Source organism: Hypomesus transpacificus, chromosome 4 (assembly GCF_021917145.1).
Source record: "Hypomesus transpacificus isolate Combined female chromosome 4, fHypTra1, whole genome shotgun sequence".
Taxonomy (NCBI): Eukaryota; Metazoa; Chordata; class Actinopteri; order Osmeriformes; family Osmeridae; genus Hypomesus; species Hypomesus transpacificus.
Genome location: NC_061063.1, coordinates 5,674,435 through 5,701,919, shown reverse-complemented (window position 1 = coordinate 5,701,919; position 27,485 = coordinate 5,674,435). Strand labels below are relative to the sequence as shown.

At 51.3% G+C, this 27,485-nt stretch overlaps 2 protein-coding genes across 7 annotated transcripts; both read right to left on the bottom strand.

The window, feature by feature from the left end:
* Positions 1–214: 214 nt before the first annotated feature.
* gsk3aa (glycogen synthase kinase 3 alpha a) lies at positions 215–7,286 on the bottom strand. Its single transcript, XM_047019617.1, has 10 exons — positions 6,879–7,286; positions 5,006–5,193; positions 4,848–4,931; positions 4,639–4,749; positions 4,373–4,503; positions 3,929–4,133; positions 3,662–3,757; positions 3,247–3,433; positions 3,047–3,124; positions 215–2,616 (listed from the first exon to the last, which is right to left on the bottom strand). The coding sequence occupies exons 1-10, from the start codon at positions 7,051–7,053 to the stop codon at positions 2,552–2,554; spliced, it is 1,320 nt and encodes a 439-aa protein (XP_046875573.1). The 5' UTR covers positions 7,054–7,286; the 3' UTR covers positions 215–2,551.
* A 1,373-nt stretch (positions 7,287–8,659) lies between these two features.
* cica (capicua transcriptional repressor a) lies at positions 8,660–25,791 on the bottom strand. Of its 6 annotated transcripts, none has more exons than XM_047018792.1 (20): positions 25,617–25,791; positions 19,075–22,849; positions 17,705–17,836; positions 17,402–17,555; positions 16,937–17,033; positions 16,595–16,777; positions 16,259–16,391; positions 15,948–16,126; positions 15,496–15,634; positions 15,276–15,343; positions 14,209–15,097; positions 13,610–13,749; positions 13,361–13,482; positions 12,613–13,139; positions 12,161–12,396; positions 11,877–12,037; positions 11,485–11,636; positions 11,257–11,394; positions 10,968–11,093; positions 8,660–10,748 (listed from the first exon to the last, which is right to left on the bottom strand). In XM_047018792.1, exons 2-20 carry the CDS (start codon positions 22,685–22,687, stop codon positions 10,474–10,476), a joined length of 7,464 nt encoding a protein of 2,487 aa, XP_046874748.1. In that variant the 5' UTR covers positions 22,688–22,849; positions 25,617–25,791; the 3' UTR covers positions 8,660–10,473. The 6 variants fall into 6 exon arrangements, with proteins under 6 accessions (XP_046874748.1, XP_046874750.1, XP_046874752.1 ...); XM_047018794.1 differs by having other exon boundaries at positions 13,361–13,479; XM_047018796.1 differs by having other exon boundaries at positions 14,647–15,097.
* Positions 25,792–27,485: the final 1,694 nt, after the last annotated feature.

Sequence of the window (27,485 nt, the reverse complement as noted above, 5' to 3'; positions counted from 1 at the left end):
CAGGTGAGGTGTTGATGTAGACATTGAAGTGTTAAACAGTCTGTCCCACTATTTGGACCTCAAAATGATTGCTGCCTCAATGCTAGTCTAGACCTATAATGCATCCACAACTATGCTATGGAATGGTCTTTACAGTTTAAATTACATTTGTCAGTAAGCCTACAGCCATTGCTATGGCCACTCATCCTGACATCAGTAAAATCCTCAGACCATCTCCTGTTTCATCACTTTATTAAATGAGCCCATATCATACACACAGACAGATGGGGGGTTCTGTGTCCCTCCTCCTGGTTTATTGAGCTGGTCTGCACTATTTCAGCTCTCCCAACTTGTCTGACAGACAAATGCCCGCTACCATAGTCTGGGGATCTAGAACAAGCGGCAGAGGAGAGAGATCCAGCACGTTGGGAGAACACGACCAGGGAGGGAGGTAGGGGAGGGTCAGGTTGAGGTGAAAAGCATCAATTTAATTTCTGTACATCTTGGATCAGGACATGAAAAAAAAAAAAAAAAAAAAGAGTATTTACAAACAGATGAATGGAAAATGAACCTGGGCCGTGGTGACCAGCTCACATCCCATGACAGGTCAATCCAACAAACATTGGAATAAAAAATAAACACAAATGTGAGATATTTACACATGTGCAACAAGAGTACATACATTAGGGGGGAGGGGGGAACTAATGGCTTCTGAAATCAAAGGATGTCAACATAAGGTGTGCTAAATGTATTTTCTTTCCCGAGGTGCCACATGGGAAAGAGTTCAATCTTTTCAGGTTTATAACTGGTGCTAATGCCCAAACCCCACCTTACAGGGGACACCAGGGAAGCTTAATAAAACATACCTACAGTACAGTGTTCTGTAAAACAAAGTTATTATACAGGGTTTTTGATCACATTGTAAGACGAGAGGGCAGGGTTTCACAATAGAAAAGGCTTGCACTAGAAGCTTTCAAGTGGTCAGTACTGACAACTGATCTAAACCTACTACACTGGCTTTTAAACTGTGCGGTCTGGATTGAAGGGTACAGCTTACAAGGACAACACACACACACACACACACTATTGTCGGACACCAAACCCCAGTCATGCTTTACCCCTCAACCTTCCCACATCGTCTCACGTGAAGTAGCTACATGATGTCAGGATTAAAGAAACTCTAAATCCTGCCTACGACATTGGCAACAAGAGTAGACATGGTTACAAACTCACATTCACACACACTTACAAACCCTATGTCACAGAACTGAAGGGCACAGAGATGTGTCCTGTTCAAGCAGGAGTCAGTTATTCCATAGTTAATACTCTAGTCAAAATGGCTGCTGAAAGCCTATATAGATACTTTCTTTATATAGACGGCTGTACCACAGTTGTTAAATCCTTTACAACTGCTGTCTCAATCCAGCACATGGGTGCGTATGTGTGTTTGTGTGTCTTATTTCTATGGAAATCCTTCTTGCAACCAATATTAAGACTTCCTTAGAAAAAGTTCCCACCGATGGAAAATGGCTAACAAATAGAGCTAGTAAATCAATCACTTCCACCTCCCTCCCCTTTCGTCCCTCCCCAACCTTTTCAGAGTGAATAGTGGCACTCTGAAAACCTATTTAAAATAATAAATACATTTACATTAAGTATGCAAAAAAGGGGGGGAAAAGCAGCTGTTGTCATCAGTGTTCATGGTAATTTAATAAAACGTATAAAAACACTATTGTTTCTCTCCACGTCCATATAGCGCCCAGGCCCGAGTATGTGTTTCCACAACTAAACAATTTGCTTCTAAAACGCCCTGTCAAGGGGAGGGGGGGGGGGTCTTCATGGTTTCTGACTAGCCAGAAGATGAAAAAACACGACATCCTCGTCTGAAATCACAAAACCTTCCTCCTCTCATTGGGAGTTGACCTCTGACCCGATAAGGGAAAAGTCACACCCTGACAATTCTGCTGCCTTCCACCAGTCCTGTCGTATTAGAATGGAGGTCAATCCCAGGTATGGTTGAAGGGAGGTATGTGTTGAAAATACTCTAAATGGGAGCCCTGGAGGTGAGAGAGCTTTTCTCTCTAACATGAGGTCATCATGTGGTCATCTGTCTCCAATAAATAAACTAGAGTTAAAAGAAAACGAATTCAACAAAAAAAGTATTGTTGGGGGAAAAAAGAATAAGCGGAAGGAATACGAAAAATACAATTAAGAAAAAAAAGTTACTATCCAGAGGACCCGCCCCTCCAACAGGACCTTCGACCAATCAGCAGCAGCATCAGAGTTCTAACCATACACATAGAACTGAGCTAATGAGTCAAAGTAGGGCATGAAATAACACTGAGTGTGTCCATGTCTCTCAGAGCACTAGTTTTGTTTGAGTTGAATGTTAACAAAAGTTCCCAGGTGTGTATATGTACAGTACAAAAAGGAATGGCTCTAACCAATGGGAGATAACAAGCAGCATGGAGAAAGCTGTCCAGGATGTAGTATGTGTGTGAGTGTGTGAGTGTGTGTGTGTGTGTGCACGCAGGGTTGGGGGGCTGGCAGGTGAGCTGAGGTTGATGATGGTTCAGGTGCTGTTGAGGGAGCCGGGTACAGAGCTGTGTTGAGACGAGCCATCAGAACCAATCCCATCTATGGAGGAGACCCAGGGGAGAGAGGGGGGAGGGAGAAGAAAAACAGAGGACATAAATACCATTGAATACTCTACTTGTTTCAAAAGAACTATTCATCCTATTTGAGATATACTAGTAATCATATTGATATACTGTACATGCAATTTCCACCATGTGTTAACATTGTAACTACGACAGCCAATCTGGGACTGAGGTGCTTCCAACACCACCCCCTGCTGGCGGGACTTTGAAACTGTAGGATGCATACTTTTTGTTTATTTATTTATCATCATCAAATATTGTGCACTTATTAACCCTAAAGTAAGTATGGTGGCACAATGTTGTGAGTGTTTTTAACCGTGTCTAGCAGCAATACGACTTAGCGGCATGTCCTTTCCTTTAGGAAAGGCAGGACTACTGTGATGGTGCTGTGGAGCGTGCCATCGTACCGTGAGAGGAGGCGGAGGTCTGAACGCGGACGTGAGGAGGGATGAGGGTGGAGTTGAGCTGGGGCTGGATGGACAGCTCTGGAAGGAGACGGACAGAAACACAAAGAGAGGTCAAAGCACCATGGTGACAGTGTGGGTGTGTGTGTGTGTGCGCGTGTGTACGCGCGCGTGTGTGTGGTAACGATCTCAGGAGGACGTACCGGTGGTGCTGAAGTTGAAGAGCAGAGGCAGGTCTCTCCCGCTGGGCAGACGGGCGTTGGGCTGGCGGAGTTCATCGAAGAAGGTGTGCGCGCAGGCTTCGAGGGGGGAGAAGCGTGTGGCGGGGGTGTACTCCAGCAGGCGGGAGCACAGGGCGATGGCCTCGGGAGGGGTGCGAGGCTTAAACACCTGGGGTGGTGAACCAACGAGAGAGGGCATGGTGGGTAGAGATTAAAGCAAGGATTAGATGGAGGAAGACATGGAGGAAAGACAGATATGGGCGCTAGAGGGATTTTTAAAAAGTGATTACACACTGAAACAACAGTCTTGGCAAGTTTACATTCCTAATCCCAAATCTGTCTAGGCTGGCGGCAGCAGAGGGGAGCTGCCTTGTCTCCTGGGAGAGAGGCCAGGTACCTTGGTCCAGGGGTGGGCCTTGATCTGGGGGAACTTGAACTCTGTGTAGTTGGGGTTCATCTCTCGGATCTGCTCTCTGGTCGGGGTCCCCAGGACCTGAGGGACGGGAGGAGGCAGGCCGGTGGCTGGGTGGGTGGGTGGAGCCCAATAGACAAACACACATATCGCTAACCCCCCTCCATATATACACACATCTAATCTCTCAGACTCACCCCCCGCCCCCCCAACAACAACAACAACAACCCACAAACACGCTCTGCCACCTACCTTGATGATCTCCACTAGCTGGTCCACGCCGCTGTCTCCGGGGAAGATGGGCTGGCCCAGCAGCAGCTCTGCCAGCACGCAGCCCGCTGACCAGATGTCAATGTTGGCTGTGTAGTCGGTGGCCCCGAAGATGAGCTCCGGGGCGCGGTAATACCGTGAGCAGATGTACGACACGTTGGGCTCCCCGCGGATCAGCTGCTTCGCACTGTGTGGCAAACAAAAGGAGGGGGACGGTCATGGAGGTGGAGCTGAAAACCCCCTGCCTCTTACTGATAGACTCTCACATGGAGTCATCCATCTCGGTTATTCATGTACCCGCTAGCTGTCACCTACATCTCTGGCATTCCACTCACAACCATTTCAGTGGATATCTGATATGTGAATGCTTCCAGTCCTGTTAAGCCTGAGAACGGCTGCACTGTCAAAGGGGGTCCGAGTCTGTACCTGCCAAAGTCACAGAGCTTGAGAATGGCTGTCTCTGGATCCACTAGCAGGTTCTGGGGCTTGATATCTCGGTGACACACCCCCTGGGAGTGGATGTAGGCCAGGCTACGGAAGAGCTGATACATGTACACCTGGGGGGGCGGGGGGGGGAAAGAGATAAGTCCTATAGATCAGAGATGTATTCTCTGAAAGTGAATGAAGAGATAGGAAGGTCCACAGAGAGGTGGGTGAGGGAGGTCTAAAGACGGTATGCATATGAGTTTTACCTTGACGTAAATAATAGGAATGATGCTCTTGGCCTTGTTGAAGTGGCGGGCCACTCTGTACACAGTCTCTGGGACGAAGTCCAGCACCAGGTTAAGGTATACCTCATCCTTCTACGGAGGAGAGAGGGGCAGCAGTGAAGGACCATGGTGAAGACTAGTGAGGCTTCTGAGAAAGGCTGGGGGCGCTGTGGTGAAAACGAGAGACGTACCTTTTCACCACTGGAATAGAAGAAGTAGCGTAGCCTGACGATGTTGCAGTGGTCCAGCTTCCTCATGATCTGGAGTTCTCGGTTCTGCAGGGGAGAAGAATCCATCAGTCGAACTTGTGGAAGAAGAAGAACTCTACCCTGTAGGACACCACCCCTACCTTGAACCGCTTGTCCTGCAGGACCTTCTTGATGGCCACCATCTCCTGGCTGTCGATGAGTCGTGCCTGGTAGACCACACCAAACGAGCCGTTGCCGATCACCTTGATGTCTGTGTACGACACCTCCTGGGGGCGGTCCGGGCCCTGGCCGGGCGTGGCGACCACCGTCGTCACCTTTCCGCTGTCTCCTGGGAAACAAGAGAAAGGGAAAAGAGGGGAGGGAAGTGACATCATTAGTGGAAATCAAGTGTCAGTTATGTAGGATTGTTAACTCATCCCCAAAACTAATTAAAGATCAATACTCTTATTTGTGAAAAGTATCCCAGAAACCTCACATAATCAGGTAAACCCCTAGTCGTGGTGTATATCAACTCAACAGAAAGTAGCCTAGATAACAAGCTGATTTATGATTTAATATATTTAATCTGTGTAGGAGAGCTTTGAAATGCGGTGCACCTGTATCCAGGTCATAATGATAAACCACCTGACTTGTGCTAACCTGTTCTGTCCTCAGGGGCTTCTGTCTTACAAGTTGAAGGGTCAACTATAACTCATCATGGGACCAAAACAGAGACCAGCAGGGTCATGTTGTCCTCCAGACTAGAAGTAGACTTAAGCCTACCACCTAGACTAGGCCTGTGTAACCATTGAACCTGACTGTCTGACATTCAGGTTACCAGTGAAGTCATAACGGGCCCATGTTAACATCAATACTCACAGATAACACGAGGGCTAAGGGCTTTGCTTTATGGAAAAGAGTCGACAAGCCCGCAGGGCCGGCACCACCCGTGTGTTTTACTCAAATGATATCAATTTCGGTGAACGATAGTTGGCCTGTAGGATAATAGACATCCAATAGGCCTGTTGGTCATATCTGTTACACCTGAACCCTGCTCACACACTACCCACTGCATGGTGACCTAAGTCACTGAGTTGTGTGTGTGTGTGTGTGTGTGTGTGTAATTGTCTGGACAGGGACAAGGTTTGGAGTAGAACTCAATTGGAAACTGGTAGAGATACCCAAAGCACTGAGAATGACCCCCTGTGGACTCATATCGCTCGCTCCCTCACACACCTTCTACCATGCGAAAATAACACCATATCAAACCTCTGAGATAAATACTGTAGAGGTCTTTGTTTTAACCTATCAAAATACCAACAATCTATGTCCTATCAAGAAGGCATTCGAATTCATTTTTTATCGAGTATCTACCTCCAGACGTTAGCATTGCGCCTTATCATGCAATTAGAACTTTGAGTCACAGCTTAACTGTATGTAACCTTGTCATCAGTCATCGTTAACCTTCGTGCATGTACACCCAACAAATAGAATTACATTTCACATTACAATGTGTAGTTAGCTAGATACCAATTTGGTCAGTACAGCAAACGTTACTGGCAGACAGTGGTTCACTTGTAGCTGGCTAGCTGTATCACCTCTTTCCACACACCCTTTTTACTGTAGCTACCTAGCTAGCCCTTTAGTTTTACTGTAGCTACCTAGCCATCTATCTGAATGGATACCAGCCGAGTCGCCAGCTAGCTAACCTTTCTTATTGCTTGGTGTAGCAAATAAGCGTGCTAAGTCAGACAACTTTGCTACTAAATAAAATAATATTTATCTAAAATAATTTAGCTACCACACAAAACAACTCGCTTAGACCTTACAAGATGGATAACCCTTGCAATAAACCCTGCAAACGTTAGCTGTAGTTACTGAAATTGACGTTAGCCTAGCTAGGTAACAGCTAGCTTCTTGGCTAGTCTTGCTTTCAAACAGGCTTTTAAATCGAATATTAATGCATACATAACATTTGAGGTGTAAATGTGAAAAATCTACTTATCTAGTACAAAATAAATCAAACAAACGTACTGGTCAGCTTTAAATTCGAGCATCCCGACGAGCTGCTCCCCGAGGCCTGCGGGACCCCGGACTTTCCTGTGCTGCTCCCCACGGCAGCGGCTGATCCAGCGGATGCTGCGGCGGCTCCTGGTACACCTTGTGGCTCAGCAAACGAGCTAGTTCTGGGCCGCCCGCTGCCGCTCATATCTCTGTGCAGGGGTAGCGGGGCGGGAGGCTTGGTATGCTCTACTTCTACCCAATTGAATTTTAATGTATGCCTCTATTTTAACAACAATAATCGTTGAAAGACCGACAGAATTGTCGCCGCACCGACGAGTCCTCCCTTTCGCAGGTTGTCTGGGCTAGTAGACCTTAGGAACTGACAGATCGCATTGCCTCCTGGGATATGAAGTTGACGGTTGCTGCTGCCTAGGTCTGGCCGTCTTGTCTTCTGAGAAAGAAAACAACTACACGGTTAGAATGTCACTTTTAAATTACACCGGAGATGGCGCTCTCTCTCCTGTTATTTCTACCATGTTAAAAATAGAATTCCTCACAAAGGGGTGCAGAGAAATGTAGCCTACAGTAGATTTGGTTAGAGATGGAAACTAGGTACATAATATAGGCCTACTCCATCCAGTTTGACCCGTTTCGTTGATATCAGCTGTCAGCTGTACATTTCAAGGTAATTTGGTAACCCACCCATGTCTTGACAATAGTGTAGTTACAGACCTTACTACTTACACCTAGAAGCAAATTAGTCACTGGATGTCTGTAGCCTCTGCTACATGTTTCGGACCGTTTTTTTCTTATTTTTCTCTCTTTTAGCCTCCTAACAACAAACTGTACGACAAACGCCAGATCACCATGACGTTCAGAATAAAGCACAAGCAACAAAGAATATTGTGTTAGGTCTTTAATGTTTTCAATATTTTGTTGTTTTTTTTTGTTTAGAAATATTGCACATGGTCAACATGCCTGTTTATGAGCTTACACCCATCTCTCTCATTCTAAAATTCCTTCTCCAAAGTAAGGATAGTTTTTTAAGCACAATCATACGGTGGACACGCATACATGTGTGTGTATATGTCTGTGCATGTGTGTGTGAGTGTGCACATGCATGTATAACGCATGTCAAGTAGACTTCCACCTGTTGGCATTTGAATAACTGATAAATTGTGTTTAATCCTGAATTACCTGACACTATAACAGTCAAGAGAGCATTCAATAGTCTTTGTGTGACCATAGAAACTATATGTAATAAGGTTGATAATGTATTATTGTACGCAGTGTGAGAGAACCAGAAGGGGTCAGTCAACGTCCATACTGTGAATGCATGAGCCCAAACACACACACAAACACACACACCCTCTATATGCACATATTATGGAAATATATATTTTTCACACACACATCCAACTGTTTACACAGAGAAATAAAGATATACCCATATAATAATTACCCCCATTCTTCGCCAAATGCGTGAAGAGGCAAAAGTGCTATTTGAATTTTCTTTGACTTTTAGTAAATTACATACTCGCCTTCTATAATCTCTTCAATAGTAGATTATTTCTGAGGTTTCCTCTTCTATACACCAGCGTTTCTGTAGTGGGTCCACTGTACTGTCAATATCTATGGCACAGACCCAAATAACTTATCACCCATTCAGAAAGTCCTATTGCACCATTACTGGGAGAGAAATAAAGTGACTAAGGGAGGAAGCAGGAAGGAGTGGGAGAGGAGGAAAAAGGAGTTGGAGGAGGAAAAGGGGGCTTTAGAGAACACCCCCCTTTGCTGGTCTAGGATGTGTTGTCCCTGATGGAACCCTAACCAGAGCCATCCTGAGCTAAAGAACCATGCTCACCCTGGAACCAGGGCTGAAGGGCACTTTCTAACCACATTGGAGAAACAGAGAGCAAGAGAGAGAGAGAAAGAGGACACGAGGAGGAAGAACAGGGGGGTAGAACAGGAGGAAGATGAAGAGGGGAAGGAGGATGAGGGAGAAAAGGAGGAAGAGGACAAAGGGAAGGACAACACCAGGACGAGAAGCAAAGCCGGACGAGGTGCAAAAGGAGGGAGAAGACAAAGAGAAGGAGGGAGAAGAGGTGGATATGGAAGAGAAAGAGAATGAGGAAAAGGAGGTGGGGAAGGGGTCTCCGAGTGGAAGAATGAGGGAGATTGTTAACACGACAGAACAAGGTTATAATTGTACTAAAAACGATCTCTAAAAACAATACTTTCCTGATTTTTAATTGCAGTCAGAGACCACATGTTGTGCAAACACCTGATTTTGACGTTTAAAAACAAGCACTCCCTGCACCCTCCTTGGTGAGCCTAGTGACAAGTCATGGGAGGAGAGGGGGCGGAACGGCCAGAAATAAACTCCTCATGAGCAGGACAAAAGGCGCTTTCGGGCCCCCTTCTAAACAGTTTATACTGGAGAAACACCATTTAGAGCCACAAGAGCAACAGGCCACATGAAACATGTTATTTTCACGGCAGAACCACGAGAGAAAGCAACATATCCACTGGGTGAATGATGAAGGAAGGTTGTTTTAAAAATCTAGCTATCTCGCTTTGTTTTGTTGTATGCCAGTTTATTCTCTGAGGGCTGGCCGAGTCTGTGGTTGCCAGTGGCGCGAATCAATCTGGACCGGCCAATCACGGTGGACAAACCTCCTTGTCTGGTCTTCCCTGTGCTCTGCTAGGGGGAGTCAACTGGTGATTGGTTTCGTTGCTCTGCTTCTTTAGACAGGATCGGTGGCCATGAGGTTGAAACTCCAACACACTGCATCACATCCAGCCACGGGGAGCTCACCATGTCAGTTGTCATGGCAATGAACAAGGTAATTGATTGGTCAGTCACACTGAGTTACATTTAATCTCTGCGGAGGAGGAAATGGAGGAGGTCGATCCATGTTCAAGTCTCTTTAACATTTTTATACAGTCCCTATAACTGTGCAGGCCATTGCAGTGGCTTGGTCAGATGAGATTGGGTTTACTGACTGTGTTTGTGTGTGAAGTGTGTGCGGAGAGAGGTGTGTGTGTCCAGTTCAGTGCTGTCTTGTTTTGCAGCATAGAGGGGCTGTGGAATTATCATTGGAGGTCAGAGGTTATTAAATCCTGCCCCTCCCCCCACCGGGCTGAATGGGGGGGGTGGGGGGTGGGGGGTGGGGGGTGGGGGAGGGGGTCAAATCAATGGCATCAGAGAGCTGGCATCCTGCATCCTGCCTCTGCACCAGTGACAAAGTGCCGTGTGTGTGGTTCTGGTGACAGCTCTTGGGCATGCCATCCCATAGTAACAGTCTGATTTACTTGGTGGGAGGTGTGTGTGTGTGTGGCTGAGCCTTGTACACGCCAGAGATTGCACCAAGCTGTGTGAGCATGTGTATATCAATATTTGTGTGAATATATGGTGTGTGTTTGAGAGAGAGAGAGAAGCCTCTGTGTTCAAATACAAACTACAAATGTGCTAAGTGTAGTGCCGGTGTAGCGCTGACGCCACAGCGAGTCCTGTTACCACGCGTACAAGGACATGCTCGGGGGTCAACACTCATTCCTCACTTTTTACACAGTCTCTCTCTTTTCTCTCCGCTCCTCCACCTTCTCTCCCCTGGCGGGACCCCTACGCCTCGCTCCTGGGTTCCTCGGGGCTCCGACGTCTCTCCCCTGGCTCCGCCCCGCTGTCCTCTCGGGCCTGAGGATTGGCTGAGCCCAGTGCACCAGCGGAGGCGGGGTCGTTGCCGGCTGCTGCACCCCCTGTCGGTCCCCCGAGGTCGGCGGTCCCGGGCGTGGCCGTCTGCATTATTTTCTGCCGGACCTCGCGGATCTTCAGCTGCAGACACACCTTGGTGGGGAAGGTGTCTGAGTAGCGGGCCTGGAAGGCTGCTGTGGCCTGAGCTGGGGTGGGAGGGGTCAACAACAACTTAATGACCATGTGACTGACCTGTTTGAAAGCTGGAACGGACAGGTTTAAAATTGCAGAAGTGAATGGAAACCCAACCAACCATCACTGACAGATCGATGGAAGGTCACAGGTTGCAGATCCCAGGTTGCGTGAAAACACAGTGAACTGTATGCGGCAAAGGGAGCGGGGGCATGTGGGGCGGACGGTGTTACCTGAGGGGAAGAAGCCGTGCTCGTGGAACAGCTGCATGACCAGAGCGCGGCGCTGGTCCAGGGTTCTCCTCAGGGAAGAGAAGGGGACCCGGTCCAACTCCCCCAGGACGTCCTCGGTTTCTGCTCCTGGATGGACGAGGAGGAGGAGGAGGAGAAGGAGAGGGGGTCACGTGTGAGGAAAAGAAAACGGGAGGAGTAACGGGAAGGACAGAAAAAGGTTTGGGTCAACTAAGCACTCTTTCTTGGAGGTCGGACGCTGTTGCGGCGGGTCACGGCGTTTCCTACACACCGGCTCTGTCGAAGGTGAAGATCTCCCCCTCACACTTGGTGGTGGCGCTTTTGGGAGTGCTGGGCTCGGAGCTGCAGCTGGACAGACGGCGTGTTTTCCTCCTGGGGGAGCCGGGGTCCTCTGCCGACGAGTCCAGGTCTGGGAGAAGGGAAAGGGTTGTCATGACGGATCTCCACCTATCTCTCCCTTTCTTCCACCATTCCTCGCTTCCTATCCTCCCCCTCTTACCGGTGGAGTTCTTCCTCTTGCGGCGGTAGCTGCCCAGGATGACGCGGGGCGAGGTGGCCAGGCTCTGCAGCGTGGGGGAGGGCAGCACCTCCTCGGGCTTGAACTCGGGCAGCTCGGCGAAGCGCTCCTCAAAGTAAGACCCCGAGAGCACCCTGGGCGCCGCGGCAACGAGGGGAGGGAGAGAGACGGTCGGAACAAAGCACCACACACCAGGATAACCTGTTCAGTTTGCGGATGCAGTTGGACAATGACGTTTTCTACTCTCAGCTGGATATCTGCCTCTTTCATTAGTCATTGATGGTATCACGAACACAGCTCGTCATGAATCGTGGTCATAATGAATGCTTCCTGTTTCTCTCTGCGCCTATTGGCTCCCTCATCCTGTCACTCACTTGTCAACTGAGTCAGGGGTCCTCTTGAGTGGCGGTGGGCGGAACTTGATCCTCTTGGCAGAGGGGGCGGGGTCTCGGTCACAGGGAGGTGGCGGCAGAGGAGTGTCCAATCCTGAGGGAGGAGGCAGAGGGGAGCGAGGGAGGGAGTCCCTGGGTCCAGTCTGAACAAAGAGAGAGACAGAGATAGAAAGTGTGAGAAGAGAGATAAACAGAGTGAGAGAGGGATGCATGTCTGCGTGCGGTGCGTGCGAACGCACATGTATGTGCGTGTGCACGTGTCGTACCTCCTTGCTGTTGCCTCCTCGGGCGTCCCCGTCCGGTGTGCTGCGTTCGTCCCTCTCCCTCTGCCTCTCGGCCTCCCAGCTGCCCCCTTCACTCTCCTTCTTCACCTCCCTCTCCCAGCCGCCCTCTCTCTCCCGGTTACCCCTGGTCTGCGGCTTCTCGCGGGGGGAGTCGTAGTCCTCGCTGGTGTTCTCCTCTTTGATGCGTCGAGGGGCTCCTCTCTCTTCCTTTACACTTGCTGGTGGAGCACACACACACACACAAAGAGACTGATTAACAACCCAGAGTGGATACAGTTGGAACTAACACAATTACTAACCCCCTGTTCTAGACCAGGAGACATGCTGCCAGCACAGGAGGAAAACAAGTGATAGTACTGACTGATGGAGCAGCTGTGGGACAAGGACCAGGACATGGACACGGAGGGCCGGTCAGACGCCACGGTGTGACATACCTGTCGCCTCCACATCAGTGTGACAGTCGGCCAGGTTCTCCTTCTTTATCTCCTTCCCTCTCTGCCTCTCTCCCGTGTCCTCCTGCCCGGGCTCTGCTTCCCCCGGTAGTGTGTGTGCCATCAGCCCTTGCAGACACACGCTAGTGGGCTGTGCCAGCGCCCCCGGCACACCAGCCAGAGCGGCGGCCGTGGCTACCACTGGCGCCGTCGCCACAGAGACTACTCCAGTCGCCAGGGTGACGTTTGGGGAGGGGTAAATGGCAGTGAGAAACTGGTGATGGGCTCCTGGAGCCATGGAGCCGGGAGGTTGTGACGGACAGCTGCCGTTGGCTGACCGGGGAGGGGCTGGAGCTAGCATGGGAGGCTGGCCTGCTACGATTGGCTGAACCAGTGTATGGCCCGCTGGGGCGATGGCAGTGAAGCCCAGCGTTGCCAGGGGAGATGGCAAGTAGGCGGGGTCTGGAGGGGGTGGGGCTTGGACGGTTGCCATGGAGACCACCCCAGGGGGGGACTGAACATAGGTGATCCTACAGGAGGAGGAGGGGGAAAGGGTCAGCTGATACATACAATGGGACAGTCTTACCAGTCAATAAAGGACCATGCACATGTCCTGACATCAAAAACACCAAACATGGAAGTGGAGATACAGATTCTTTCATGTTCAACCAGTCGTACATATGCTTCAAGCAGTCCACTGTCTGAGGTCACAGTGAGCGTGTCAGTAGGGGAGGGGGGGCCCTCCTCGTACCTCGTCGCGGGCGCCATCAACGCTGTTGCCATGGAAACAGGGAAGGGGTTCCCAGTGTGCACTGCTCCAGTGGGATGGACGTTGGCCTGGACCACTGGCATGGGAGCTACCTGGATTATCTGCTGAACGTGGACACACACATATATATGTACTAAAGATTAGCCAAGGAAAATGTCAAATCACATGGGTTATCATAAACAGAACCTCCTATGGTTCTGTTGTTTGTATGTGACGAATAGTTGTCGAAACCTTGTTTCCTGTCTGGATGCCATTCTGCACAGGAAGGGGCGGGGCCACCAGGGAAATAGGTTGAGGAGGAGTGGAACCTGTTCTCACTGTTGCCATGGGAACCAGCATCTTGCTCTGCAAGACTGGAGACTGTGCTTGGACTGGGAAAGGGTGAAAGAGAGAGCGAGAGAGAGCGAGAGAGAGAGAGCGAGAGCGAGAGAGACAGAGAGAGAGAGAGAGAGAGAGAGAGAGAGAGAGAGAGAGAGAGAGAGAGAGAGAGAGAGAGAAAGGATGGATGGATGGAGAGAGGGTAAGGGAGAAAGAGATGTTGAGACGTTTCAAGCTTTCATTGACCAGTGACACTACGATATTCTCGTGCATGTACTACATACAACTGTTTCATAGTAATGTATGCCAGTCTGTTACACAGTGCACAAAGTATATATTCATATCTGCCTACGTATATATACACATGTGCTATCAACCTGACAGATAACAACAAAGAGACAGGTGATCAGAACAGAGATGAGCGTCCCTATCATCCACCATGTTTAAAAACACCCTACGTGCCTCCATCGTCAACATCAGCCCCGTCAGCCGGCCCCTACTTTCTATCTCACCTCTTGCTGCGGGGCTGACCCCTCCCAATGCTGCCACTGCCCCCGAGTGCACTCCATTGGCCAGGGACACATGGGTGGGCGGGGAGAAGGGCAGGGCGAGGATGCTGGTTGGCTGCTGGGGTACCTGGGGGGAGGGGCTCTTGGGGTTGCTGCTGGCGGAGAGGGTGGGCAAGATGTACTGGAGCTGTGTGGCTGGCTGTTTGGCGCCGGGGGGCGTGAGCGAGGAGGCGGGGAGGAACTGTGGCTGTAGCAGGGGGAGGGGCAAGGTGGAGTGGGAGAGGCTAGGAGCAGTGCAGGAGAGCGGGTGGGGAGGGGTTATCAGCTGAATGGCTGGCTGGGCAGGGAAAGCTCCTCCCAGAACAAGGCTGGTGACCAATCCCCCGGGCCCAACCCCGCCTACACTGACCAAATTGGGGGAGGTTGAGGACAGGTACCCACCCCCTGCTGTGATTGTCCCGCCTCCTGCTCCCGCTCCTCCAATAAGAAGGGTGGCTTTCTCTTGGGGGAGTGCGCTGAGAGCCACGGGTCCTTCCATTGGCTTGCTGACGATTGGGATGGGCGTGCTGGTGATGGGTCGTACCACATTGGTCACAATGGTGGGGGCCACGCAGACAGCACCCAGCACCTGGTTGAAACCATGTCCCAGAGTAGGGGGGGGCAGCGTGTTCAGGACTGACCCAGAGGAGGAGTCAGCAGGAATCTGCCCCCCTCCTACTTTTCCTCCTCCCGCCGCCTCGACTCCTCTTTTAGATCCTCCGCTCCCTTCCTCCCCTGCCTCCATCCCTTTCTTCCTCTTCTTCTCAGAGCTGTCTGTGCTGCCCCCCGCAGCGCTCTCCTGGGTGGAGGCGGAGAAGGGGAGGGAGGAGTGGACCCCCGTCTGGCTGCCACCCTGGAGGGGATGGGGGATCAAAGACAAGATTTAACTGAACGTCCTTGTGTGCCCTTTACCAGGCGTGCGCAGACACACACACACACACAGGAAAAATGTGGGGATATTTGTTCAGTTCTGTCACAGAGAGAGAAAACTGAAACTGGAAACTAAGGTGAAGCAGAACCCAGCGCTGTACCTGTCCATCAGGCTCATCCTCCTCACTGTCAGTCACTCTCTCCTTGCACTTCAGGTCTATGGAATCCTCTGGAGGGGAGGGTGGAGGACACAGACAGAACAGCCAGGTCAGGGGGAGGGGGGATCGTATGACAACAGCATGGTCCTATGGTCACGGCCCCAATGGCAGTGTGACACCTTGGGACCACGAATGACCTATTAGACACAGGAAGTGACCTCACCCATGACATCATCATCCACTTCTTCTTCACAGATGACCATGCGCTCCTCGTCGCTGGTTACATCCTCACTAGTCCTGCGCTGCAACAGAGAGAGGGGAGGGGGACGGCTATGGAATGACCCTGCCCCTTCCTGACACAACTGAGAGGAGGGAGATGGTGTGTGTGTGAGAGAGAGAGAGAGAGAGAGAGAGAGAGAGAGAGAGAGAGAGAGGGAGAGAGAGAGAGAAGAGAGAGAGAGAGAGAGAGAGAGAGAGAGAGAGAGAGAGAGAGAGAGAGAGAGAGAGAGAGAGAGAGAGAGAGAGAAAAAGGGCGGTTGGAGAAAGGGAATATCACTTAATATTCAACCCTTGAAATATCCAACAAAAATGAATGAAAAAGAAACACGTCTGGACAGGAATAATGTAAATCCTCCGCATAAACTAAAGGGAGACGACAACAGCGTCTGAGTCTACCTTCTCCAGGCCTGTCTCTGGCTCCCGTCTCTCCAGGTTGTGAACCGCGCTCTGGGAGAATGCTCGGGGGCGTGGCAGCTGGCCCCCGTAGAGGCCGCCCACTCGCCGCTCAGCCCCACCGCCAACCCAGCCTGAGGCCACGGCCTTTCCCTCCGACGCCTGGGACACCGGAGGGGGCTCTGGGGAGGAGGAGGAGGAGAGGAGGAGAAAGAGAAAGAGGGTACATGGAAGAGGTGAAAGATGAATCCTGCGACAGTCTTTCCAAACGTGGTGTGTTCACAGAGAACTTGTGATACCACCCAAACACACACCTGTGCTTTCAGACATGCTCCTCTCGCGGGCCTCCTTGGCGCCCGGGGTGCCCCGCCCCTCAGACAGAGACTTCCTCCTGTCCTTGTTACACCACTTCCAGTCTGGGTGAGCCCTGAAATGGGCCTCCTTCACCTGAGAGAGAGATAAATACAGAGAGAGAGAGAGAGAGAGAGAGAGAGAGAGAGAGAGAGAGAGAGAGAGAGAGAGATAACAACAGAGAGACAGATGGCAACAGAGCGTGATAAGAGAGAGAGGGCGGAGACAGAGAGGGTACATATTCAAGCACACATCTACTGGACATCCCATGTGCATTTGGCGAGAGGGGCGTGTCCTACCTGGAAGGCCAGGTCGTGGTACTTCTGCTTCTCGTTGGGCCCCAGGGCGTACCACCACTCCCCCAGGATCTTGCTGACCGTGCGGTTGTCCTGGTTGGGGTGCCGCTGGTGGACCAGAGCGCGGTGGCGCTTGCTGAAGATCATGAACGCGTTCATTGGCCGCCGAATGTGGTCCTTTTCCCTCTAAGGGATGGAGAGAGAGAAAGAGAGAGAGAAAGAGAGAGAGAAAGAGAGAGGCAGAAAAAAGGCAGGCCTGCATTAGAACAAAGGACACACGGAAAAGACAGAGGGATGGAAAGTTGGATGTAGGATGGACGGATGTCTCTCTCGGGGAGGACTGACCTTCCTGTCTCCGTCTTTGGGCAGCGCACTCAAGGACTGTGTTCGGCGCTTCATAGGACCAGCAGAGGACGGAGGTTCTGACACACTTGGGAAGAACCTGCAGGGTCAGTTTTCCTTTCATAAATCATGTCCCAGTTGGGTCAGATTGTTTAATAAATGATTGAAATGTAAGATTAGAAAGTAAACATCCGTGACTGTACAGATTTTTGGCAGCATCTAGGTTCACTTGAGTGAAACCCCAGTATGTACCTGTATTCAATGCTGTCTATTATGACCATTCACAATGTGTTCTGCAAAGACTTACTGTGTTCATTGTCTGGCAAATGACAAGAATTCTTCGATTCAAAACCATACATGTTGTACTTTCTACTGCAATTTTGTACTTTCTACTGCATTGTGGGTACGTTGTCCTTGGGTGTCTAGAAAGTAGGCAGACAGATAATCGCTGTCATCATCTTTACTCACGGGTCATCTGCGTCACTCTCTGTCTCGCTGTCAGCTATGCCCCTCTCTGCTGGTTGGCTGTCATTTGCAGGAGGCGGGCATGAGGGAGATCCCCGCTCTGTGTCTGGTGGAGCCGCCTGCCCATCACCCACCAGGGCCACGGCACAACGAGGCTCTGGGAAGACAAAACCCAGACATCTCAGCTGGTTTGCAGTACAAAGTAAATGCCACATAGTCAACTAGGAATACAATAGGTAACACTGTTAACTAGCAATACTGTTCAACTTGAGAGGAAAAATGTAGTGAACAAGGGGCGAGACTCACCTTTACTTTGATTGACAAGCTCTTGGCTATCAGCAGGGTGGGCAGAAGCAGCCGATTGGCTGGGCTCCAGGAAAGGAACCAATGAATGCCAGGGGAACACAGGGACTGACCGGGGCTCCACATTGGTCCAAACTGTGGGAGGAGTAGAAAAAGGAGGGAGAAAGAGGGAAGACTCCTGTCAATGTGGAATAGATAAAGGACATTGATTTGTTTCGGGTCCAGTTACACAAGAATATCAACTTCTCCATCGGCTGAGCTGTTGGAGGAGAAGAGCTGTCAGGCTGGTTCTTAGCAGGCTGGTTCTTAGGCAATACGTATTATACAATCAGAGAGGTGTAGTAGGAAGCCTGTTTCCTTGGTGGAGGACACGAACGAGTGTGTGTGTTTACAGGCTGATCTGACAGGCTGGTTCTTAGAAGTCTGCGTTTGAAGTCCCCAGGATGAGCCCCCCCCCCGCCCCCCCTGGCCATCATGTGATCATGCGGGAGTCTGTTATACCATACACACACCAGACTAGACCGCACGTCTAGACAGACACGAGGCCATGTGCCCACAACCTCTCTGTATCTCTTCTGTCTCCATCCCTTTCCTTCCAGCCCTTCTCCTCTGCCCTCTCCACATTATCACGCCCTATGGAGCATCCAGGAGCAAACTGGAGGTATTCCGTCCTCTGCCACCTGCAGGCGTTAACTTGTATGAATATGCATGAGCTATTTTCACCCTTCAAAGGAGTTTGCCTGAAGTGAGAGGTGATGGAGACAATTATGAATTATGATATCAGCGTTAGATTTGGCAGAAATCCACGCTTTACTGCACTCCCAGCCAGACGGAGTATCTATGACAACACTGCAAAACCAGGACTCCTTTTCAGTTGATTAGAATGAAAACAAACACGTGACATGGTGTTTGTGTGTGCGTTCGTCTACTTATTGTTGTCCTCCTCCAGTCTTATATGTCTAGACATGTCTATATATACTCCCTTTAAAGTTTAAGTGAAACTCTAGCGAGCACAATGACCAAGAACTTGCACTCTATAACCCTACCCAACAGACACACACACACACACACACAACCAAAACACACCTTCAGCTCCTCTAAATGAAATAAAATCAAGATTTTTAGCTCCTGTTTTTTCAGCAGCCCACACATGGGCAGCTTCCTGCTCAGAAAGAGCTAATTATACTGTCCACGAAGCAGCAACATTAACGCTTCAATAAAGAGCATGCCTGTCAGAGAGCTACATCAGGAGTTTTCTATCCATCCGCCAAACATCAAACCAGTCTATCAGCCATATGTATTCAGTATCAACGACAATAAAAATGAATGAATAAATCCATCCATTCATTTAACCATCCATGTATCCCTCTCACCTGTGCCCGGGCGTCCCATGATGATGTCCTTGCGAGGGGCGGGATGAGGTGACTCAGCGGGCAGGATGAGGGGCAGCAGAGCCGTGGGGGAGGGGTGGCATGCCACCGGCTGGGGAAGCACCCCCCCAATGCCATCTTGGTGCCCCCCTGACTTCCTGTCTCTCTCCCTGCCCCCGGTGCCGGAGCCTGAGAGGGCGGAGCCTGCCATGGAGCCGCTGGGGGCGGGGCTGGAGTGGGAGGTCGCAGGCGTGAGCGACTGGGAGGAGGTGACGAGGACCAGCGTGGAGGTGGGGTTCCGGAGGAGCACGGCGCCGTTGGTGGCGGCGCCGTTGATGGGGACGGGCGCCTGAAGGCCGGAGGACAGGTGGGGGGGCTGGCTCAGCTCGCGGCTCCGTCGCTCCCTCCTCGCCAGGGGGCCGTCGGAGAACTTAGCCAGGGGGACGTCCGGGTTCCTGACGATGACGGGGGAGTCCCGGAGGGGCACGAGGCGACGGGGGCTGGGCTCCTGGGGGAGGGGCGAGGGCGGAGTGGGGGACACCAGCATGGGAGGAGGGGTGGAGGCGGCGGAGGAGGGGGGGCGGCTGGTGGCACTGCGGGGACGGGGGAAGGACAGGGAGGAAGGGGTGGTGGGCTGGCTCTGGGGGGAGAGGACACGGAAGGCGTCGCTGCCCACCAGCGCCCCCAGCTGGTCTGCCTTGGCGTAGTCCTGGGACACAGGCAGGGGGAGGGGCGGAGGGGGAGCATCCAGCTTGCGCTTGCTGGGGCTCATGGGTACCGTGAAGGTAAGGTTGGTCTGGAAGGTTGGCACGATGCCCGACAGGTGGCGCTCGCGGTCCGAGCCGGGGGTGCCCATCTTGGTGCCGCTGAGGTGGCGGTGGCGCCTCGGGGTAAGGGAGGGTGGAGCAGCGATGGGGCTGAAGGTGGCAGGGCGGAAGCCAAAGAGAGGGGAAGGGGAGGGCGAGGGGGTGGGGGAGAAGGGCGACTGGTTGGATATGGGGGAGAAGGGGGTCCCGGAGCGAGAGCTCCCCAGGGACACCAACATGGTTGCCGCCTCGCACTCGTCAAAGTCGAAGCGAGACAGGTCCTGGGGCAGGAGTGAGGGGAGGACGAGGCGGGGCCTGGAGTCTCCGCCCCTGCTGCTGGCCTCGCTGCTGTCCCTCGATGTCTCGTCCCAGTCAAACTCGGAGCTGGTCCTGCCCCCTCCGAGCCGCAGGTCTGAGGGGGTGAGGGTGCCGGTGCTGCTGGCGCCGCCGCGGTCGCGGACCCCCCCTCCGCTGGCCTCCATCTCCTTGGTCCTCATGGAGAGGTGTCTGGAGCAGTAGCCCCGGCGCTGGGACTCCTTGGAGCAGCCCTCGCGGGAGCACAGACGCCTCCACTGTTTGCCGTTGAACTTCTTGCGGATGCCAGTGGGCGTGCACACAACGTCGCCCTTCTTGTACTTCTGCTGGGCGGCCGTCAGAGGGGTCCGGGAGCGCGAAGACGACCCCGACCCCGACCCCCCGCCGGAGGCCGAGGGAGTCTTCTCCTGGGAGGGTCTGGAGGAGGAGGATGAGGAGATAGGGGGGAGAGGGGGGAGCTGGGGGGTAGAGATGACCCCCATTCCCACCGCGGCAGAATCCAGGCCTAGAAGCACTGGGGAGGGAGGGGGGTGCGGGTTGAGGGTCAGGTGGGGGCCCAGGGGAGTCCCAATGCCCCGCACCACAGAAAGGTGGGGGCTGAGGTAGCCTGGGGGGGGCTTGGAGAGGATGGGTCGGTGCTGGGACACCCCCATGACCTTGGCGCTTGGTATGGTCGCCCCAATTGGCACCATGCTGAAGTGGGACACCTCCATGTCTTCTTCGGGAGTGAGAGGAAGGAAGGGGTGGTGTTTGGGCCTCTCTCGCTCCCTCTCTCTCTCCTGTTTCCTCTGGATGTCCCTCTCTCTCTCCAGGTCCCTGTCCCAGTCTCTGGCGGGCCCCAGGCTGAGCACAGAGGCGGGAGTCACAGGGGAGCTGACGGTGGAGGAGGAGGAGGAAGGAGGAGCTGTGGCAGGGTAGGATAGCCCACCACGCCCCAACACAGACCCCATGCCCGGCGCCATCCCTCGATTCAGACAACACAGCTCCTGCTCCACGTCCATCTCCTCCCGGTCCTCCCTCTCCATCCCCCTCTCTCCGTCGCCGACCGGCCCTGCTTCCCCGCCCCCAGGCAGGTCCAGGTCCCAGGGGGGCACCAGCAGACGCAGGCTCTGTCGGGAGACCCACACGGCCTGCGTGGTGCCTGCGGCGGCCCTGCTGACCCCGTCCTCACCACCGGAGGGCGCTCTCCTGTCCTCGCACAGCAGCACGCGGTAGGGGTATGCCACGGCGGGGTGGCTGTCCACCTGGGTGATCACACCCTCCCGGTACCACTGCCTCTGCGGCTCGCCGACGTCCTCGGCGGCCCCGCTTCCGAACGGAACGCACACGCCAGTTCCGATGGCTACGGGCTGGGAGCCTGGGGGCGGGGCATCCAGGACAATGTCGACAGGCTCCTCTCGCGGGCCCTCGCAGAACGGGTAGCGGCACAGGCCCTTCTCGCCGTTCAGCTGAACCTCCAGGCTGCCGTGCTCGCCGCTCACCCTCCGCACGACGCCGGCGCGGAACACAAAGTCCATGGCGGCCTCGCCCTCCCCCCTCCGCCGCTCCAACTCCTCGCCCGTCACCCCTGCCCTCGCGCACGCCTGCCGAGCCAAGACGCGTTGGTTCTTCAGCCCCTTGGCCAGGGTCTCGGCCAGGGCCTCCGGCAGGCTGCGGGGGGCATGCGTGAGTGTGTGAGCCCCGGGGGCGGGCCCTGGGGGGGTGTGTTGGGGGCGCGTGTCAGCGGGGTGGGGCCGCGGGTCACTGACCTCCAGGTCGGCAGAGTGCTCGCTGGCCGTGTCCGTGGAGGAGCATCGCACCACGGGGCTGGGGGGGGGCGCTTCTCGCTCCCTGTCTGCCCCTCTCCCCCTCTCCAGGGCTGCGAGGTCAGGTGCAATGCCCTGAGGGACTCTGCTGAGGATGGGGTATTCCTCTCCCGTCCCCCTGCTGTCTCTGCACTGTACCCCACTCTCTCCTGTCATCGAACCCGAGCCTGAGGAGGAGGATGAAGATGAGGATGATGAAAACTGTCGGCCCACTATACTGCCGTGGACTCCACCCACAGTGCTGCCGGTGCTGTTCTGCTGCAGGGGTGGCGTGCTGGGGTTACCGACTGCGATGGCACAGTGTTCCGAGGTATACTTCTTCTTGGGAACACGGGCCTTGAAGGTGGCGGTCTTGCGACTAGAGGCGGGGTTAGGACTGTTGTTGGCGCTGGCCGTGCTGCTACCGCCACTGCTGCTGTCGTTGTGTGTTCCCAGGGTCCTAGGATGCTCCTCGGACACATTCCCACAATCCTCTCGGTGGGCGTGGCCCACGGTCTGCGACAAAATGGGCTCCTCCTGAGAGGAATCTGGGGAGGTGTGGCCCCTGGGGGAGGGTGCATGGTCTCTGTTTTCGTCCGAGTCTCTCTTCTCCCCCCCGTCCAGGCTGTCGCCCCCCACCCCTCTCCTCTTTCCCCCCTTGGCCCTGGTGGAGGGCGGGGAGCGCCTGCCTGGCTTTTTGATGGGCTTCATGTTGTCATCTGATTGGTCAGCCCGGTGGTTGGTTGTTTACCGGGACACTGACGGTGTCTCTCTCTTTCTTTACTTTTCTTCTCTCCTTGCCCCTCTCTTCTGTCTCATCCCGTACTTTATTCTCATTCAGTTACCTTCGCTCTCTCCTTTCCCAAACACACCCTGATAGAAGATGACAATGACAATGATTAACTTCTTCAAAACAACATATATCCCAAAGTTAACATTAACACCAAAATCTGAATATTTGTTGAAAATGAAAGATTTGCTCAGTAATTTGTTTGCTTACAAATTTCACAATTTCAGGGTTGAAGTGATGGACTTTATCCCTTACAAAATCATTACACCTCAGTAGTAACTAAACATTTCACAGTATGACAATCCAGTCCATTTAATATGATACGTAAAAATAACACGTTCCCAATATATCAGTGTGAAAACCTCCAGCTGGATAGTAGAACATGGTAACACTGGAAAACATCATGTCTAGAATAGCAGTGTACACACTTCGGGACACTTGCCCAGACTAGTCTAAGCACTTATTCTCACACACACGCGCGCTAGGAGGAGGAGGTGGGGGAATTCCTAGTTCACTGGCATTTCTAGAGCACTCTCTCTCTCTTTCTCGCCTTTCTCACTCTCCTTCGATCTCTCTTCCCCTCCCACTACCACACCCCCACCCGTAGTGACCTTTATCTGTTTTATAGCTCAGCCAATCCGCCCCTAAAATCAGCACGGCTATTTCCTGTTATGCGCTATTAGCTAACTTCCTGCTTCTCCGTGGGTTTCTTATCCTCTCTCTTTCTCTCCCGTCTGTGATTTCCCCATGTCGCTAGGAAGCCACTGCTAGCCATGTCGCTAGGAAGCCACTGCTAGCCTTCCTCATAAAAGAGGAAGATGTTGTTGACTTGTGCAAATAACAAGCCAGCCAAAGCAAACCAGTTTGTTTGTTTTCTTATTAGTAGGTAGTAGTAAGGGTAGGTCTAGTTTACTGAGTGGATAAGATGGCTCATTTACTCCAATACTGAGTTTCCATCCTGCTTGGAGTTTCAGTAAGATGCCACAACACCACATCATGATTCATGACACTACAACATGACTTGTCAGCAAATAAGGTATCCACGTTCTCGAAATCAAACAAAGCGCACACATGACTACATAGGTTCAAGAAAGAACTTGAAATAGCACAAAGTAATGTGCTCTGGATCAAAGAAACGGAATACATTCTTCACTGAACTGAATATCTTATCAAAATGTGTGAGTCTGCCTGTTCATGCAAGTCAGTGTTTACTGAAAGTGGCAGCCTTCAAATGCTGGTCACATCACTATTGAATGTATGGCATTCTCTTTCATATCTGTCTGACTAGGCATCTCCGTAACTACTCTTCACCACACCCACACATATTCACAACCTTGCTTGATAAGGAAGCCTATACGCCTTGTCGGTATCAGTATGCAGCCTATTCCTGTTGGCCTACATGTAAATGTTATTTAGGAGGTATGATGAGATTGTATTCACAGAACAGCCATCATAAAGAAATGAACTGACACACTTTCTCACGCTAAAAGGATCCCCATTGTTGTTTTATAAGTGCACTGTGTTCCTCAGTCATTGTGAAAGATTGCGATACAATGCAGCTGTTCTTACATAAACTGAATGAGATATAGTTCAGAAAAATTATCAAAGGGTAAGGAGTCTTTTTAGCCCTGTTGCGTATTCTAGAGCGGGTCTGAGTGTGTTATAACATGGTCACTAAAGTACATTTCTGGCCTGTGTCTACACGCTGATCCCGATGTGTACATAATGCTAACGAGTAGCCTACTGTAGTATTGAATGATGTGGTAGGCCTATGCTAACAACTACTTTATAGTTCGTACAGCACAAAGTGCATCGCTGACAACGTGAACCGGCTTTTGAACAAACGCAAACAACCTATCCCATGAAATATCACGAGCTTACAATACCTTAAAACTAGGTCTAACAACAGTTATATAGAAATAGGCTACAACAACGATGTCAAGAAAGCCGACTGTCTGAGTTGAGCTGCATAGTACCGTATGTGTCAACCTCCCGTATTGGTCGTAGTGTTTTGGAGATTACAATCTGCTTACTACAGAACAGGGCCCTCCGGTCCGTGACGCAGGCCTAACTACTCCAAGGCCGCTTGTAAAATATTTAGTCAATAAACATAATCGGAGAAATCGTGCCTTTCTAGACAAGTTTACGGTACGATAGGCCTGTATAAGCACATCTTGCGCTGACACGTAGTTCATTTTCACTAAAAGTACGATCATTAATAGGCAACAGCTAGGGCAACTTGAACAATCCGGCTGTAGACTGAGAACAAAGTAAATAGTTGGAAAATCTAAATTGACAGTCCTCTTAACGTGGAGCTCGAGACTAGGCGCAACTTTATAACAATTCTCCTGGCGCGTGTAAATTTGTTACATTTTACATTAAGTTACAAAAGTAAGAATTGTAACATCAAAACAAGGCCCGCAAGGCATGGGAATGATAGATTCGGCAACCTACATTTGAATCACGAGAAGAATCGAATAGAAATGACAACTGGACGTAGGAGTAAGGTGTGAAAAGCCGTTGGCCTAAAGCTTCCTAACGCAACGAGCGAAAACAGTTCTAGGAAGTCTAATGGTTATGGCGATGAATAATTTCAAGGGAAAAAGTTTGTATGCTTACTAGTCCACATAACCACTCGTACCGCTCCCTTTTCAATGAACCACCGTGTCCAATATTTCCTTTAATTATCTTTGCAGAATACTATTAACTAGTGAATAGCATTATAATAAGGATTATTTATAGCTGACCTGTGAAGCAAACGTCTAACAACGTAGCATGCTCAACAAAGCAGAAACGTCTACTGCAGTAGGCTACTGCAGAAGAAATGTTTATAGGATGCAGGCTACTCACCCGAACAGTTATTTTATATGTAGGTCAGACATCAATTGAGTCAGTAGGAAATAGTACAGAATAGGTTGTAGTCCGCGGTTGACAATTAACGTGCTGTCATTTTCCTCGGCAAAGCAACTTAAAAGGAGGAAAACTACTGCTTTTTCATTCTACACTACAGTCTCAAAATGGTGAATGAAGCACAGAGCCTTGACAACTAGTCCGAGTAGCCAATCAGAGAACACGAATGGGTACAGTAGCCAATAATATCCCTGAGACAAACTCCACGGGTGGAGCTACACGCTAAAGTAAATTTGATGGACATCGCATGCAGTCAAATCATACTGTGGGAAAACATGGAACAGCTGTTTAGGAGCTGCTCTGCGGTACCCAATAGGAGTGTCTGCAACAAGAGGTAGGCGGGGAAATGAAAGAAAAATGTATCTGCTTGTTTCCCATCTACTAACTCGCAGAGATAGTGACAGACAGGTAAACAGATGCTTACAGACGGGTGATTTGGGAGATGCCGTGTTGTCAACTATTGGGTTAGCGGTTGTCGTAACGTAGGGATACCTTTGGCGAGAACAACTGTAAACCTGTAGCTTACATCAGAGCTAGCACAAAGACAATTCATAAATCAGCAGGTGAAAAGGGGAGGGGATGAAAAAAAAATCGAACTAAATGACAGTTGAGTTTGGTATTGGCAGGTCTAAAACGCAACAAGGTCTTCTTATTCTCGTCTGAAATGTATCTCTGCTTATGTTAACTGTCTTCATATTATTCTTTATGTACATTAAATCAGGCAATCCACAGAGGTCCTTGAGTTGTGCTTGACGTCAGCGCAGGCTAGAGCCCGCCTCCCCGTTACAACCTGAGCAGACTTTTAAGCTAACGTCACCAAATCATCTCGTGATTGGCCAAGTGATAGAGGGTCTCTAGGCCAATGACCAAGTAGTGCGATGAGGTCATCGTGCTTGTTGCCATCAGCTGAGCCAAACAGGAAGGGTCGAGCGTCTTAACCTCGGATTACTTTTCCTGAGGGACTGACCCACTTATACATTTCTCTACTGTTTGTAACTCAGATAGGTAGTCAATTTCATACAGCTCTATGAGAGTGTGAAGATGTTTTTGTTGCAGTGCGACATACATTCATATGCACAGGCTCACAGATGTGCACGGTCTGTACACAGATGGCGAGTGATCTGGGTTCCGCTGCTGCAGCACTGCAGGCTTCTCACGCAGCCAGCCACCACAGAGTTTGAACATGCTACGGTGTTACGCAACATGTACGTGTAATTCCACACACTCACACTAACGGGTGTCCTAGTGTACACACACATTCTCCCAGAAGGAGAGGCACCCACCCACTTGGTGTAGCTTTTCAGGCTCGGCGCTCCTCTCACACATGTAAACTGGTCGTACTCACTAACACAGACATTTTTGTTTCGTGGCTCATGCCCACCCGCCAGCTCCACGCCCTGATAGTAGCGTACTGCAGTCTCTGAGAGCTCTCGTCATGCATGTACCGTGTCGAGCACATCAAACAAATGCAGGACAACTGATGAGGAGAGGCGCAGTGTTGAGGAGAGATTTCATCATCTGTACTCACACACACACAGACAGTTAGAGAGCTGAAGTACTATGAGACTGAGCGTACAGTCCAGCGATACACTTACACTGTAGGACAAAGACATTGCACAAACACATTCAGCTTGCCGCAACTTCCATCGCTCAGTGATCCCACAACCTTGGATGTTTATGTCTGTGTGTGAGGGAAAGATGAATATGAATGATTCGAGTGCATAAACGATATGTCTGTGTGTGTGTGAAATGTCTATCCACGTGGCATATCCTCAGAGTGAACATGTACAGACATGCAGGCAAGAGATC